The 17,090-nt window shown below is 40.4% G+C and overlaps 1 protein-coding gene across 1 annotated transcript in view; it reads left to right on the plus strand.

Annotated features, from left to right (window-relative positions):
* Positions 1 to 17,090, plus strand: part of rnaset2 (ribonuclease T2) — a 32,738-nt gene extending 15,648 nt beyond the window's left edge. Inside the window, exons 6-10 of the mRNA XM_062463256.1 lie at positions 9,316 to 9,380; positions 13,057 to 13,170; positions 13,274 to 13,319; positions 13,785 to 13,859; positions 15,655 to 17,090. Of these exons, the coding sequence (XP_062319240.1) occupies positions 9,316 to 9,380; positions 13,057 to 13,170; positions 13,274 to 13,319; positions 13,785 to 13,859; positions 15,655 to 15,843 (489 nt within the window). The 3' untranslated portion in view covers positions 15,844 to 17,090. The remainder of the gene's footprint in view (positions 1 to 9,315; positions 9,381 to 13,056; positions 13,171 to 13,273; positions 13,320 to 13,784; positions 13,860 to 15,654) is intronic.

A 17,090-nucleotide genomic window follows, 5' to 3' on the forward strand; every position in this document is an offset into this window, starting at 1 on the left:
TGAGAAAGGTGGATTTTGAGGGGTATAGCTCCATAGACCTCCATTCATTCTGCACTCGACCGTTAGCGCCCTCATATGTAACGAGTGGAACTGCAACCGGTTCAGAACCCGGAAGTTTCCTGAGTGGCAGTTCTCCCCACATTAGACATTCTCTGGGGAAACACTGTTCTGTTAGCTAGCTCTGATTCTGATGTGCAAATAAACACAGGAGAATATCCATTTATATTTCTGTGAAAAACTAAAAACATGTCACGCTTTCTGTATTTATTCAACAACATTTGTGGCCTATTATCTATACTGTAGGCTACTATACACTATATAGCTACAAAGAGCATGCAAAGTCAATGTCAAATTATGAGATGGAAATAAATACGAGGGAGGGGTAGGCTAAACTACAAGTTTATTTGCGAGACGCCCCATTTGTGCGTCGTGTCCGACTGCTGCCATCAACTACCAAATTATCGTAAACACTGCTGATACAGCTCTGCAGCTAGCTAGCTAACCTACTATAGGAACACACACAGCTAGCTAACTCCTACGTTCATTAAGACTCAATTGTTTTCTGACATCTTAGAAAACTCTCAGACGAATTAGTAAAAAAGTCAATTTTTCAATTTTTTGTGTCCCACTGCCATTTTCGTTTCATTTTGTCGAGTGATCATTTAATGGAGAGGAAGTAGGCTAGAAACTTTTTGGTTTAAGCTTTGAGCTGTAAAATCAACTCATCAGCCTGTAGCCATGTGAAAGGCTCAACTGGGGTAGAACAAGCAACAGTGCCTCTAAGAAAACCTCTTAGAAATTAGCTAATTTATCTACCAAAAAATACCACCAAGTATAATACCCTTCCTAATAAAGTTAGGAACCTAAGTGAGGAATCGAGGAATGTGCTTGTTTTATTGAATCCACGGTTCTTGGAAATTTGGAACCAGTTCTAAAATGGAACCGGTTCTCGATTCCCAACCCTACCGCCTGACCCAATCGGGAGCACACGCCCCCTGAACATTTTAAGTAACCTTTATACAGCCAATGGTGGTGTTATCAGAAAACAAAGCTGACTACATCCGTAGTGTCCTCCTGTTTGCTGGCTACATCCTCAGTGTCACCCTGTTTGTTTCGCAGATGTCAGTTTTTTTGGCTACATCCTCAGTGTCACCCTGTTTGTTTCGCAGATGTCAGTTTTTTTGTTAGCTAGCTGGCTAGGTTCCGTGAGGTACTGTCGCTGGTTAGCTGCCGAGCTAGCTGGTAGAACTGCAAGGCCACACGCACAGGTGATAATGTCTTGTGTAGCTCTAGTTAAGTAGCTTGATATGCTTTTCTGTGATAGCAACACTATTTTTGTCAGTGTTACAGCTAGCGAAAAGCAGGCGCTCGCATAGCTCTACAACAAAAAATAGAAGTGGGTTCCCCTTCGTTCTTCTGGTTAGCAGTCCTACACACATCATTGGGTGTGCTCAAGCCTTCGGCGAGAACACAACCTTTGTTCTCTCACATATATATTTAGGGTTCCTCCGGTAGGAGGGAACCTATTGTATTGTTGGTATTCTTATTAGGTTCCTCCGGTAGGAGGGAACCTATTGTTATTGTTGGTATTCTTATTATTATTTTTCTTCTCCTTGCGCCTCAATATCTCAAAAAGTCCCTGGTCATAAATCTTTTAATTTGGCACATTGATACTACATCCAAGTGGGTACCCCCACACCAAATATGGGCCACATCAGACCATAGGGGGCGCCACAGGCCACGCCCAAAAGTCAAATATTCAAAGTCATGGCATTTCCACCCCATTGCTCCAATTCTTCTGAAACTTGGTGTGCATGACTCATTCTTCATGAGGAACAAAAAAGCCTCAAGGACCCATAAGGTCCGCCATGATGGATTTTCCTGTACAGTGATAATTTGGGAAAACCTTCAAAATTCCTCTTCTCTTGAACCAAAGCTCCAATTGACTTGAAATTTTGAACAGATATGTATCATGGATGTATCTAAAAACGTTACTTAAGACAGTTGAATCAAATACAAAATGGCTGAAAGGGGTGTACTTATGTAAATGTCCACATTGCCTCAATATGTTTGTGTCACTAAATCAAATGTCATTTTGAATGATGGTTTTTCAAACCTAATAGGGTTCAAGATGACATCACTCTGAAGTACCATAAACAATTTCACCTTGGTATGTCAAAATATGATTGAATTAGAGCTGTTTCAACCTTGGCCGAATCTAACAACGCTTACCACAGGAGAAACAGCTTACTTTTTCATACAGTAACTGAACATGACAATATTCAACACTGAGAATAGCTCAATGGGCTGGGACGGTGACCTGCTAAGTATAAGGTCGTAGGTTTGAATCCCGCCACAGTGGTTGAGCCTGTCTTAAATTTGAATATCTGTTTAGTTAAACAGGATGACATCGTTCTGAAGTACCATGCGCAATTTCACCTAGATATGTCAAAAGATCATTGAATTACAGCTGTTTAAACTTTGGCCGAATCGAACAATCCGTGCTACAGGAGAAACGGCTTCTTTTTTTTGTACAGTAACTGACCACGTATTCTCATCCTTGAGGGTAGCTCAATGGTTTGAAACGGTGTCCTACAAAGTGCAAGTCACAGGTTTGAATCCAGACACAGTCTTTTGGCCTGTCATAATTTTGATTACTTGTTTAGTTAAACAGGCAGACATCATTCTGAAATACCATGCGCAATTTCATGCAATTTCACCTTTAAATGTCAACCGTTTCTTAACCTTTGTCCCAAAGCTGACCAAAAACTAATACTCATATCACGCAGTCGGAGCACAGCTAGGTAATCAGCGTCAGCACCCTTGGGTACCCAGCATGCAGTGCGGCATGTCAAAAAACGCAAAGACTTTACAACAAAGTTTGGTTACAACAGCCGTGCGAGGGATTTCAGTTGTTGTGTTCGTTCAGTTAAATGTTTGTGATGTTTGTAATGTTATTGTTTGTTAGTTAATATAATCTTGTTGGTCACCCTGATTGTGCATGTTGTGTAGTTTAATGGGACCAGAGAGTCGGCTGCTGTACTGTCACAGGCTGTTCTCGCAAGGAGCTGAATATGAGCGCTGCCCAAGCCCAGTTGCCCACATGACTATTGGGAACTGGCTGGAAAGAGATCAACTCAAGAAGAGTTTCAGTATCCTATAAAAAGTTAATACTCAGCCCTTACTAATCATAAAATCTCAGCAGTTGGTGTGTAGCAGAGAGGCTAGAGAGACTGACTTGTGACCTTATGCTCATGAGTTCAAATCCCCGTTCAGCCTATTGTTGTTGGCCAAACATGAAGTAGTTTTGCTCTCTTGTTGTCCAAGTCTCGATCTTCTACAGTGTACATGTTTATAATATTTTGCCATTTTGCGAAGGAACCCGAATCGCTGCTTGCAGCTATATTTATTGGGTGTGCTTTGCCTTCGGCAAGGGCACAACCTTTGTTCTCTCACATATATATTATTTCTTTTTTTATTTCTTTTTGCCCCCCCAAAACTCAGTCAATATTTGGCCTACATAGACAACCTAGGTGTCAAAAGTTTCGTCTTGGTAGCGATTGAGTTGCTTCTATTGGGATTTACGTTCCGTTGCATGGTTTAAGTGGAAATTAAGTTTTTGTGGCGAAAAGTGAAGCTAACGGTGGCTAACTTGCTAGCCACAGTCAATGACGCTACTTACGTCACTAACGTCACGAAAACTTGCGTGACTACCTCTAGCAGAACATTAGTTTAGCAGCTCGTTAACTTCTGGGAGATAGCTAAGCTAACTGCTTTACTGCAAGGCAGCTGCAGAAACGCCACAAGCAAAGAGGCCAGGGTGATAACTATTTACTAATTTTACTTTGTGATATGACACACAATTGTGACGTGTAATGTACAATATAAGCTGATTTTATTAAGGAAGTACATCTACTTTCGGAAACAGTAGTCTACTATGTCACTGAAGTATTAGCATCATGACATTAGCCATTTATTGGGTGTGCTTTGCCTTCGGCAAGGGCACAACCTTTGTTCTCTCACATATATATTATTTATTTATTTATTGTTTATTTTCGCCCCCCTAAGGATCAGTAAATATTTGGACTACATAGACACTGAAGCATTAGCATCATGACATTAGCCTCTGTTGCCCGGGCAACACATACTACAGTGGTCTATGATGCATCTGTTTTCAATCGTTAAAATAAACATTCCTCACAAATACATTTTCGTTGTAGGATTTATTATGACATTACATTACAAGTAAACGATTTGTTGGTGAAATTATCATTACCTGTGGTTTCAAACCAGTGTTGCTCACTGCAACGCTGTAGCCTACGCGAGACACTACAAAAACATCTACACAGCTGTAGGAAGTCAAACGGCGACAGAACATGTTGGCACTCCCCTTACTTAAATCAAAAGTCTATCTAACTACTAACCTTAACTTCATTGCCACAGCCTAAACTTTGTCAATCTGTTCATGAAAATAATTAATTTCAGCCTAAACCGTACAACGGAACGTTAAATCCAATTCAACCAACGCAATCGCTACCAAGACGAACACAGCAGTAGTCTAGTACTGTACCATAGTAGTACAATTTACCGGGGCAGCTTCTCCACACAGGGCTATATCGCACTTGGCGTTGTTACTGACAATGATCGCTACCAGTGAGCTTTTTATGAAAGCGATTTTCCACTAAATAAATGTCAAGCTTATTTACGTTTTTGGGGGCATATTTTCAGTTAGCAGATGGTACTGTTTGAATCGCGATTCCATCTTCTACTGCCGGTAACGTCGTAGAATAATCTTCAAAGGGGGTTCTTTATTAATGAATGAATGCAATATGAGTAGGCTAAGTGCCTTAAAATATCACGAGAAGGGAAAAACTTAAAAGGACGTTTAAGTCATAGAGATTAGGTCAATTTTTACACCGGTCTGCCAAATTGATTCGTTTTGATTCAACGATGAGGCTGCCTCTTGCAGGGGAAATGAGAAGACATCTATTTCATTCTACACTTCACTCGTATTTTCAGTTGTAAATGAGCAGCAAAAAAAAATGCTTTTAAATCTATGTAATCTTTATAAATAATAAGTATGCATTTTTATATAAAATATACAGAAATATCAGTTGTAAAAATGTCATTAAAAAACGGACCCCTGTGCAACCGACGCAAGCAAGCACACCCTACAATTTCCCCAGAAATTGTACCCTCTCTAGTTATTATTATTTTTATTATTATTTATTTTTGCCCCCCTAAGCCTCAGTCAATATTTGGACTACATAGACAACCTAGATGTCAAAAGTTTCGTCTTGGTAGCGATTGAGTTGCTTGTATTTTTATTTACACTCCGTTGCACAGTTTAGAAGGTTACAACGTTTTTGTGGCAAAAAGTGTCTTCTGTCAACGAAGGGTACCAGTGCTAGCCTACGTCACTACGTCAGCACACGTTAGCAACGACGCATGGATACAACGTGATGGAGACGTTCTAGCACGCAAATTGGAGCTTGAATTATGAGTGAAAAATGCCAACCCCCAAAATTACCAACCATTGGGTTTTGTTGAGAAAGCAATTTCGAGTGGAACTGCCAACTCAGATTTTTATTTAGGTTGTGAAAGTCTTTGTAATTTCAGCGAGTGCGGGTCGCCCGTGAGACTGCCTAGGCGGCAGCCATGCAAGCATCATAGTAATTTAGTATTTTCGTAATTTTATAGTTCGGTCAATTCTACACCAAAAAACAGAAGGAGGGTAATGTTATGACGATATGACTATTGTGAAGACAGCCAGATGGTGAGATTTTAATGTAGGTTGCTGTAAAAACTTTGATTGGTTTGCTACGTGAGAGCCCTGTCAGCCTCCGTTGACGATTGCGTCAGCTGTTGTCGATCTCTGATGAGTATTTTCTTAATTTCGTACCAGGGTCAATTCTACATCAAAAATCAGAAGGAGGGCAGTGTTTTAAAGATATGGCGATTGCGAAGATAGCCAGCGGGTCAGCATATTTTTGTGATTTGTGTAAAACTTGGAATTTGAGTGACACCGTAGCTGGTTTTGACGTTAGCCTCAGTCAGACTCGGCTCGCACACTGGCAGTGTGTTTTTTTTACGTCAAAAGAAACGTTCTCATTTCCGGCGCTTTCAAACAATCAGTGAAATGTGGAGCAACAGCAGCTAGCTTGCCTCTAGCAAACTTATTTTGAATTAGCCATTTCCCCCTACATTAATGTCAAACTTATTTACGTTTTGGGGGGCATATTTTCAGTTAGCAGACGGTACAGTTTGAATCGCAATTCCATACTGCCAGTGACAACGTTGTTACAGTAGCTTGTTTCAAAGGGGGTTCGCCGCTGTTTCAAAGGGTGTTCTTAATGAAATATGCAATATGAGTAGGCTAAATGCTTGAAAATATCACTAGAAGGGAAAATCTTAGAGGACGGACCCACCTGCAACCAACGCAAGCAAGCACACCCTACAATTTCCCCAGAAATTGTACCCTCTCTAGTTAGTATTATAACTACTCGTAATAAGCTTATTCTCTACCTACCCACATTGAGCGGTAGCCTGGTCCTAACCAGACCCTCGTACATTTCATTTGTACAGAGGGTCTGGGATTGCTCCATTGACAAGCGTTAACTTCCTTGAAGGCGGGTACTCTGTTGAAGTTTAAAACTATTGTATCTGCTCAGAGCCACTCTGATCTGCCATAACCAATCGCTAGCGTTCGCTTTAGCCAACTCCTTCACCACTACTGTAACGGAGCTAGCTGCCGTATCTGGAAAATCAAACTTTTCCCGAACCCCGTGGGGAGGATGATTGTTCTTGCTCCGGCTTTAACTTATGGATATTCTGCAGCGTTGCCACAACAGACCGAATAGCTTCGCTCGCATCTTTCTCCGCCGCCATTACTGAAGTACAACTCAAACTAATGCACAACATCAACATCATCGTTCTCAGCCACTCCCTCTGTTTGCTGATTGGACTTACAAAAAATGTGTTTCTGAAAACCGACTAATACACCGAAATCCCAGACCTAGTACAAAAGCAAAATCAAAATTGAGCGGAAGTACATAGGAGGGCAGAGCCAGGCTAATTGAGGGGAGCACTACGATTACATTCGGCCTCGTCCAAATGGAGCACAGCCGGCTTCTCCAGGGGCCTCATGTATAAACGTTGCGTACGCACAAAAAGCTTGCATACGCTGGTTTTCACGCACTTTGTGATGTATAAAGATTTACTTGACGTGAGAATGTGCGCGCCGTCCGCAAAGTCTTGTCTGGCTCTGTAACGTGGCGAATTCTAACTGAAAAGTGCCGAAACTCACCTAACATTACAAAATAAAGTTTCCACTACTACGTTTATGACGTTGACTATTCAAAAAACATAAAAATAAAAGTTTGATCATTAATGTGGATGATCACATCAAAATGCCAAAACCCAAAACGGGAAATGCTTTATAGCCTTCTGTTTAATCCACCACCACTTAATAACTTCTGTTGAACTTGAGGGTGTCAAACGAACGACATAATCACTCAGGAAATGCATGTCATGCTAACCATATAGCTGCCATGCTGTTACGATGCGCCACCACTCGTTTCTTCATTTAAAGTTTTACATCGGACCATTACTTCTTAATTTCTGTCATGGTTCGGTTCTCTGAACCCACATCATTTATAGCCCTATAATAATAATAATTATTTTATTTGTAATGAACTTTACATTTAGCTAAATCTCAAAGTGCTACAGGTTAAAAACAAGAAAGGGCGCAAATAGTGACAGTTTTCCACTCCGCCGACTTTCTTTTGTCGCTAATACCTGATGACAGGCCGACAAACAGGACACATTTTCTCGCCTCCACCTCTGTTGTCAGAACCTCGATCTCACAGTCACCGTATTTCTTCGAATAAATAGCGTTCATTTTTGGTGCAGCGTTTATTCGAGGGCGGCGTTTATTTCAAGAAATACGGTAATTCAGACAAAGAAATGACTTCAGGAGCGCATTTATAGTCCATCTGCATATTCATTTATGGGAGGAGGCAAGGCGGGTTCAGTGGCTCGTTCATGTGCGGTCAATCTCACGTTGATTGTGATTTATAAAGGAAAGGTGCGCAGGACCTGGCATACGACCGGTTTTATACATGTGAATATTTCTGTGCGTAGGTACTTTTCGAGTTTTGGCCGTACGCCATCTTCTGGTATGAAAGCTACGCAATCCTTTATACATGAGGCCCCTGGTGAGGAAAAGGGTACATTATTCCTGCTTGGATGTGCTCTTCTGTAGCGGATCATCCAGTTCTCCAAACCACAGAATGCTGTGTTAGCCAGATACAGAATTACCTACCAACCAGTTAGCTAATACTTCAGCTTTGTTTTCTCTATATTTGCACTGTTGAGCTAGTATTGTGGTGGGACTGATAGATTATTATTAAAGCAATTAACCACGAGAGGAGTGTCAAATGATGATCATAAGTCCTGTAGAGCAATCGATGCCATTTAATATTCGAATGATTGGAGTGGATAAGCATGAGGCGGTTTTCCCTAGTTACAGCGCGGATAGACGGTCACTTGACCACCCTAGTCTTCAGACAGGGAAGTTGTTACTGACACATAATGATTACTTCTAGTAAACTTGTTTTATTAGCCAGTTTTCCAAAACTGGCTGTCAATCTTATTTATGTTTTGGGGGGAATTCTTTCAGTTTGCAGATGGTACTGTTTGAATTGCGATTCCAGCTAAGAGACTGCCAGTGACAACGTTGTTAGAATCAGCTTGTTTCAAAGGGAGTTCTTTATTAATAAAATGCGATATGAGTAAATGCTTAAGAATATCATGAGAAGGAAAAAACGTCAGGGGAAGTTTAAGTCATAATATAGGTTAGGACAATCTTTACACAAGATTCCAATTTCTTTGTTTTGATGACACTGTTTCAACAACAGTTGGCTGCCAATAGCCCATCACCATTCCCTCTTGCATAAGGGAAATGAGGAGAACCCTGTTTCATTCTGAACTTCACTCTTAGAATTTTGAAATGTAAATGAGCAGCAACAAAGGTATGCTTTTTAATCTTAATGGGAGGTATGCTTTTTAATCTTAATGGGAGTCAGGTGGCTGAGCGGTGAGGGAATCGGGCTAGTAATCAGAAGGTTGCTGGTTCAATCCCCGGCTTATGTCCCATCCGCTAACATGGAGGGGGTGGGATTTATGACCTATAATGCAGCCAGCCAGGGGGCGATCAATATGTTTTGGCTTCACTTTTGGGGAGCTGTCATGTTGTCCTTCTTTATATACAGTTATGGTGTGCACACATAGCCTGAGATTGGTTGTTTGTTCCAGGACCTACTCCCAGACATGATGAAAAGCTGGCCGGACCTGTTGAAACCATCCACTACTTCATTTTGGTATGCCCCACTACACTGCAACAGTTACTGCTACTCCCATCACTTCCTGTTTCAGTCTGTTGCTAATTTCTCCAAATAATCACTGTTCCAGGCTTATCCATCAGCCCAGATCATTTAATTAGTGCGGGGCTTGAAATTGCGACCATTTTGGTGGCATATGCTCCCGAAATTGTGTCTCTGTGACCTAAAAATATATTTGTGCGCATTTGTGCGAGTGCAAATAATCGTTATGGTGCGACCTTTTTTCATTTCTTTACAAAACGCTCGAATCCAACGTTACATAACCAATTAAACTTCATCTTTACGTTCTCAACTTTAATTCAGATCAGTGTTTCCTCAATTATTATGATTTTTTCCAAGGGGGCCAGTAGACCAAAACATTTTCTACCATTAATTTTCAATGTAAGTCATGGGACAGGCCCCGCAAGGCAGGAGGTGTGTTCAACTTCAAGCAGCGCCGGCTGCAGCTGGCTGACTTGAAGCAGTGAATGCTGGTTAGACCGAGGCTAAAGGCCGCAGTATGCTTCTCCGACTCCGTTAACGGATGGGCGGGCTTACGGATACGGACGGATATGGACGGATAGACTGCGTTTATGGTATCTCCGTAGGCTGTGGGTGCTGAAAACATTTCACCGCCAGAAGAGTAGGTGGCGCAACGGTTTTTTGTAAGTCGTCGTTGAGTGTTTATTTACCTAGGTTATCGAGAAGTCGGAACTAATTGACAAATTAACCGTTTCATCAATAAAATACGCACATTTTCAGCAACTACACTGCCCATTTCTCGTCACATTTTAATTCAGATGCTGATTTACATGCACTGTTTAGCTGAAATATGAATTGTAAAAACTTACAGCAATGGCGGTCAAAGAATTCTGATCGTCCTGTTTATCACGGCAACCCCGCCCCTGACGCAAACGGTTCTTAATACTGACCAATCACAGCCAAGGGGGTATCCGTAACTATCCGAAATTACGACGGATAGTTAAAAAATTAAGGAGGTGCACGTCGAGCTCTCCGGGGCTCTCCGAGGGCTCTCGGAGAGCTCGGAGAGGGCGTTCCCTGTAGAGGAGGGCGTTCCCATGTGTCAGTTTTTGGGAAAACGGAGAAGAATATATTGGCCTTATAGGCCGCAAGGTGAACCACGAAAAGTATTTTAGAAAATGATTCCCGCTCCACAGTCTGGCATCTACACAATCTTTAGCTCATAAAAAAGAACGAGTCGTGCTAAGCTACCAAAAAAAAGTTTGTCGCTGAAATTCCAGTCGATTATCGTTGCGTCTGTTTTATGCAGAACTAGTTTCTTCAGAGCGTAATAGGATTTTGGTGGCACGGTTCGACACGTGATCGTTCTACACCAATAAGGTAGCTGCTTTTTGTCAACATGGATGGATATGTTTGGCAAATAGAGGATGGGACCTTGCACGTAACAGAAATTCGGCCCCTGACAGTGTTTTGCATGTGATACACTGCGGCTGCAAAAGTGCCTGTGAGACAGGCAGATGTTCATGTTTTTCTGCAGGACTGTGTTGCACAGACTTATGTCGTTGTTGTAATTGTGCCAACACAAATGAAACTGAGGAACTGGAAGATAACTGTCCTGACACTGACAGTGAGGACTGAGTGTCCTTAATCTGTTATTCCTTATTCTGTTTTGTACAGTTTTATATATCATATTTCATATTTTTCATAATGATTGTTTTTATGGTTTATCAGTGTTTTCATTTGTGGAAGAATGAATGAATTGAATGTTACAACAACGACATAAGTCTGTGTCCCCCTCCCCCAGGTTAATGTAATAGTTTAATAACTAATGTAATATTGCACATATTTTTGTACTATTTCCCCTAAAGCAATAAGGTTAGGCTACCACTCATAAAGTATGTTCTAAATGGCATAAATGCTGCCAATTATTAATTGACGTATTAATAATTGACGTTGGTCAGTAGCCTATAGCCTATCGATTAAGGTACTCGAAAGCATGTACACTGTCTGCTTCATTTGAGCTTGATAGGCTAAGCATTCTGTAGCAAATAATAACAATAAACCCACTATGTATTAATTAAAACTACTTCTGCATAGTAATGCACCGAAAATACAAACGTAAGCAAAGGCAGCAATCGCTATCGAATCAACAGACATGTGCAATTTAGCTAGCAGGGGAATAATACAAACAACGAAGATCACCAGTTAACTTAATTTAAATTAGCAAGAACTATAGACTAATACAATAACAGGCTTAAATGAACTGACAAGTTAGCTATACGACTTCTCAAAGACGCACAATCTCAACTGCGGTGTGAAGCGCGTATCCGTGCTATTCTCCGACATGCACTCTTACAATCACATAGACGTCTTAAAATTTTGTACAGCCTTATTTCTGATACCGTGGCGGCAGAAATGTAATCGTGGCGCGCCGCCACGGCAAAATAAACAGAGGAAACACTGTAACGTGCAAGGTCCCATCCACTATTTGACAACCATATCCATCCATGTTGACAAAAAGCAGCTACCTTATTGGTGTAGAACGATCACGTGTCGAACAGTGCCACCAAAATCCTATTATGCTCTGAAGAAACTAGTTCTGCATAAAACATAGACGCATCGACAATCGACAGCGACAAACGTTTTTTTTGGTAGCTTAGCACGACTCGTTCTTTTTTATGAGCTAAAGATTGTGTAGATGCCAGACTGTGGAGCGGGTTGAAACGATAACAGGGTTCACCTTATGGCCTATTAAGTCACTGTATGCCATGAAAGTACCGTGAGATCGATTCGAGAACTGCCGACTGTGTAGCCGAGCGCATTTTCTCAAGAGCAACTGCACGGGTTCTAATGACAACACAGCTATTTCATGATTGGCCAGACTCGCACACGACAACTTTGACGCTTGTTTTGTATTTATTTTGACACTTTCAGTTTCGCCAATGCTCAAATCAGGACCAAACAGTACAATTGAATTAACTATTTGCCTTTATTGACAGACTGCAATAGCCTACTTATGTTGAAGAAAGTGTTTTGGTCTGCCTCTTCACTAACGGAAAGACTAAGTTTAGTTGAGTTCTGGTTGTATTATCAATCTGCAGATTAGAGAGTTTAATATAGCCCAATATATAAAATGACACATTTCTGTTCTAATAAGACAATTTAACAATTACATTTGCGACCATGTAGTTCTCAGTGATAAAGTAAGCAAACAGCGCCTGAGCCGTTTTTAACACCTCCCCCGACTGCAAGCGGCAACTCTCGCCGGTCGTTTCATGCAGCCGCAGCCGATGTCGAACACAGCTAATGGTAGGGGAAACACTGCAGATTTGTGTTTGGTTAATATTAGCCGTCAGTCATTCCTTGTCACTGTACTCCGTTGTCACGTGACAAGGAGCTAACATAGTGCAAAATAATACTACAATATAACAATTTTTGTTGTTGTGCTCCTTAATATTCAGTGGGTGGTCCTAAATTTTTGCTGGTGCTCCTAACTTTTATAAGTTGGGAAGACCAGTGCCACCAAGTAAAAAGGTTCATTTCAAGCCCTGCAGTGGTAATAGTGCATCTGACTGCAGATCAAGAGGTCGCAGGTTCAAATCCCCCTGTACTGTAAGTCGCTTTGGATAAAGTGTCTCCTATAGAAACACATTATAATTATTAGGTCTTAAAGATGTTGTGTGCTTTTTCAAAGGAAGTATGAGTGGAACAAGCATGGAACGTGTGCGGCCAGGGCACAGTCCCTGAACAGTCAGCACAAGTACTTCAGCAAAGCTCTGGAGCTCTACCACAAGCTGGGCCTAGATGGGTGAGACATGTGGTGTACGTCTAACCTGATAACACACCAGAGGCTCTGCCATTTGGTTACTCATTAGTTAGACCGTTACTCATCAGATGTAATTATGTTTCAGAGTTCTGAGAAAATTCAATATTGTTCCCTCTGAGGAATACTACTTGGTAATTACCTTTCTTTTTTTTACCCTAACTACTTAACAATTGTACGTTTCTTACATACCACATTATAAGACATTCTTCCAGGTGGACAAGTGTGGACTCATTATACATGAACACTTAAGGTTCAGCACCATTTGCAGGGCAGGGTAGAATCCTTTTCTCAAAACTGACACCCCATTCTATACAGAACACTGGCTTAAATTGTGATTATGTTTTGGCACAACTTTACTCTAAAGGTGTAGTAGTGTGGTGTGAAGTTACTTCATTATGTTTAAAGTCAATGAATGGTGAGGGAAGAGTGTTAAAAAGGTAAAAAAAACGGAGTGCTCACAGACTATATGTGAGTAAGGGAAAGTGACAGTTGCTCAGCATAATGCTTTTGAGGAATACATTTAATGTTGCTATAATTGGTTTGGAATTGGCTATAATTAGTTTGCCATGCTTGTATCTGTTTGTTTCTGTTTGTAGTTTGATGACATTGAGGGAGCCATATTGAAGTTCTACCAAGTGCAACCAAAGATCCAGTGTGTTCAGCCTGGGAAGGTACAATTTAATCAAATCAAACTTTATTTATATAGCGCATTTCATACAAGAAGGCAACACAATGTGCTTCACGGAGGGGAAAGGGGGGGATACAAACACTTATGTTTGACACAAATTTTCCAGAGGGAAGCAAAAAAACAGATCTCCCATTTGGGCCAATATAGGAAAATTGTACATTTTTCTTCCCTGACCTCTCTGAAATGAGACGATTGAGCACTCGACTGGAGAATATGAGATGCCAACATATTACAAAGCACACACATGGCATGAATGAATAATACATCATAGAAAACATGGCATGTTATAAAAACAAAAAACAAGAAAAAGTGAATAAATAAAATAAATACACTTTAAAATGAATGGTAGGCGAATATGTGCATTAAGAGTATATACACATTACAAAACACTAAGCATTTAAAAGCAACCTACTGTAAAATATTGGATTAACGAGAGGCCTACAGTGAGGGATTTTTTTTTAATCCCCTGCTGATTTTGTACGTTTGCCGACTGACAAAGAAATGATCAGTAAAAATCATTCCACCGTGGTTTAACCTAAACTTTAGGAAGCCAAATAAACGGAGACAGAATTTTTTGGCCCTCCCCTTACTTAAATCAAAAGTCCCAGAAATGTTTTTCAATTGGTGAGTGAAACTATCTGACTACAAACCTGAACTTCAATGCCACAGCCTAAACTTTGTCAATCTGTTCATGAAGGTCTCCTCTACTAAATACGTATTTAGCGTTGTTAGTTACTGTAGTGTATTCCTGTGCGCTGTTGCTCAGCAAGTATCGTGCCGTGGTGTTGGAGGACTGATCGACAAGCGCTTCATACATTTAAGCAATTTAAGACTTGCATGTACAGTAAGTAAGGTCACATTAAATAATGTTTTTAAACTCAAGCTAGTGTGGTGCGTCGCTGTACAGAATCGCACGGTTTAGGACCAACACAGTTGGTGCCAAACATGTAGATAGTTATGTTTCCAGGCTGTGATATCAACACTATTTTTGTACGCCCTTCGACTGGTTAGCTCCTGCGATTCCCACACAGCAGTAGTCTAGTAGTTAGCTAGCTCATAGTACAATTTAACGGGGCCAGGTCTGAATCTAGGAGCAAAACGGAGCACATCTGGCTTTTCCACGCAGGGCTGTAGACTGCGACCAAATTGTCGCATTTTGAGTTCTAATCTTACTGACAATGAACGCTTACAGTAAACTTGTTTTGAATGAGCCATTTTCCCCTAAATACATGTCAAGCATAATTATTTACGTTTTTGGCGGCATATTTTTGGTAAGCAGATGATATCGCGATTGAATCGCGACTCCATTTGAGATACTGCCGGTGACAACGTTGTTAGAATAAGCATGTTTCAAAGGGGGTTCTTTATTAATGAATGAATGCAATATGAGCAGGCTAAATGCTTGAATATATCACTAGAATGGGAAAACTTAAAGGGCGTTTAAGTCATAGAGGTTAGGACAATTTTTACACAGGATTGCCCAATTTATTAGTTTTGATGGAACTTTCAACTATGTGAGGCTGCTAATTGTAATGAGCAGCAACAAATGTAGGCTTTTAAATCTATGCAATCTTCATAAATAATAAGTATGCATATTTATATAAAATATACAGAAATATAAGTTGTAAAATTTCAGTTAAAAAAAGACCCATCTGCAACCGACACAAGCACACCCCACAATTTCCCCAGAAATTGTACCCTCTCTAGTTGATCATATAACACACTGAATTTTATACTCTGAACATATGTTTTGTGTGTGTTTTTTTCGTCTCTCACAGGGCAGCCAGACCCAGGTCCTAGGACAGATTGAGATCTGCTTTAACCCAGAGTTCCAGCTGGAGAACTGTGAAAAAATTGAGGTTGACATGGCAATTTTGGGTAACAGCCCTAAGGCTGCAGGCTTCAGTGTATGTGATCGTACAATGCCAGTGTACTATCCACCACTGAAGGGCAGAACTGATGTCTAACATGGTAGTCAGATCAGACATCTTTGGAATTAGGTAAAGTGCCTTGTCTATGCTTGGTGAAAGGGTTTTCCGAGTAACACTGTCATGACCCAGTAATCAGCTGAGTCTGAAGAGAACTTTGTACTTTGTACAACCAACTACAGTTTGATTTATATTGACTTACTGCTACATTATTCTAATTACCGGGCAACACTAGTTTAACAGTTTATGTCATTAGTTCAGTCATACATGAAAAGATAATTATGATGTGACACATTTGTTGATTTTGATTTCTGTCTGGGGATTTTGTCTTTAATAGTACACTTTTATTTTAAGATTATTCATTTTTAAGATATATTGTGTGTCTAGACACTACTGCTATTATATGAGTTGATTGGTGTATTATGAATGTTCAATCATGTTTAGCCACTAGAAGGAAGCACACCTTTAAGGCAGGGCCTACCACAGGCAGACTCTATGTTATACTCGATCTGTGTGGTTTACTTAATTGTCCAATAATAAAGTTATTTTTTAAAGACAAAAAAATAATTTATATGGATCCCTGTTGAAGAAATGGTTTTCCAGGATTAATGCTCTCAAGTCTGCTTTTTCTTAGTGGGCAGATGGAAATGTCAATACTTAAGGGTCTTTGGAAGATGCTCTGGATACTTTACCGTAGTAGCCAATACCGATAACTATGGTACTCCTTTTGATGTACATTTTATTGGGGCAGCTGTGACATTTGTGAAAGGTGCTGGTATTCTGGTCTGCATATAGGCCTAGGTCATGGTCATTTAATTCTTTTTTACAGATCATGAAAGTGCAGACCATAAACTTTGGAGGGGGCAGTGTAAAATTATTTGAAAAAGATACACATATTTGAATGGTGGTACGCTACCCCTTATATAGTGAGAATTCCTTTGAAATATTAACTCCACCCACAACATATGGACATCGGTGTTGCAACTGCGCTAGCTAACAGATGCTTTATGAATGTGGTGAAGTTAGTTTCATATTCGACATTCGTCTCACATTCGGAAAACGCTACTTTGTAGCATTGTATTAGGGACCGGGTGAAACTACTCGTTCAAAGTTAGGAAAATTGTGTTTCATAATATTTCTATGTATGTAAAACCTCAAACTATCACCAGATTACTCTAATAATGTCAGGCCTACTTCCACACCCTTTACCTTTTAAAGAAAGTTACTAAAAAATAAAGAAAGAAATCGCTAATCTCAGGAAATAGTATTTAATCTATGATCGTGAA

The sequence above is a fragment of the Osmerus eperlanus genome, chromosome 6 (genome assembly GCF_963692335.1).
Source record: "Osmerus eperlanus chromosome 6, fOsmEpe2.1, whole genome shotgun sequence".
Lineage (NCBI taxonomy): Eukaryota > Metazoa > Chordata > Actinopteri > Osmeriformes > Osmeridae > Osmerus > Osmerus eperlanus.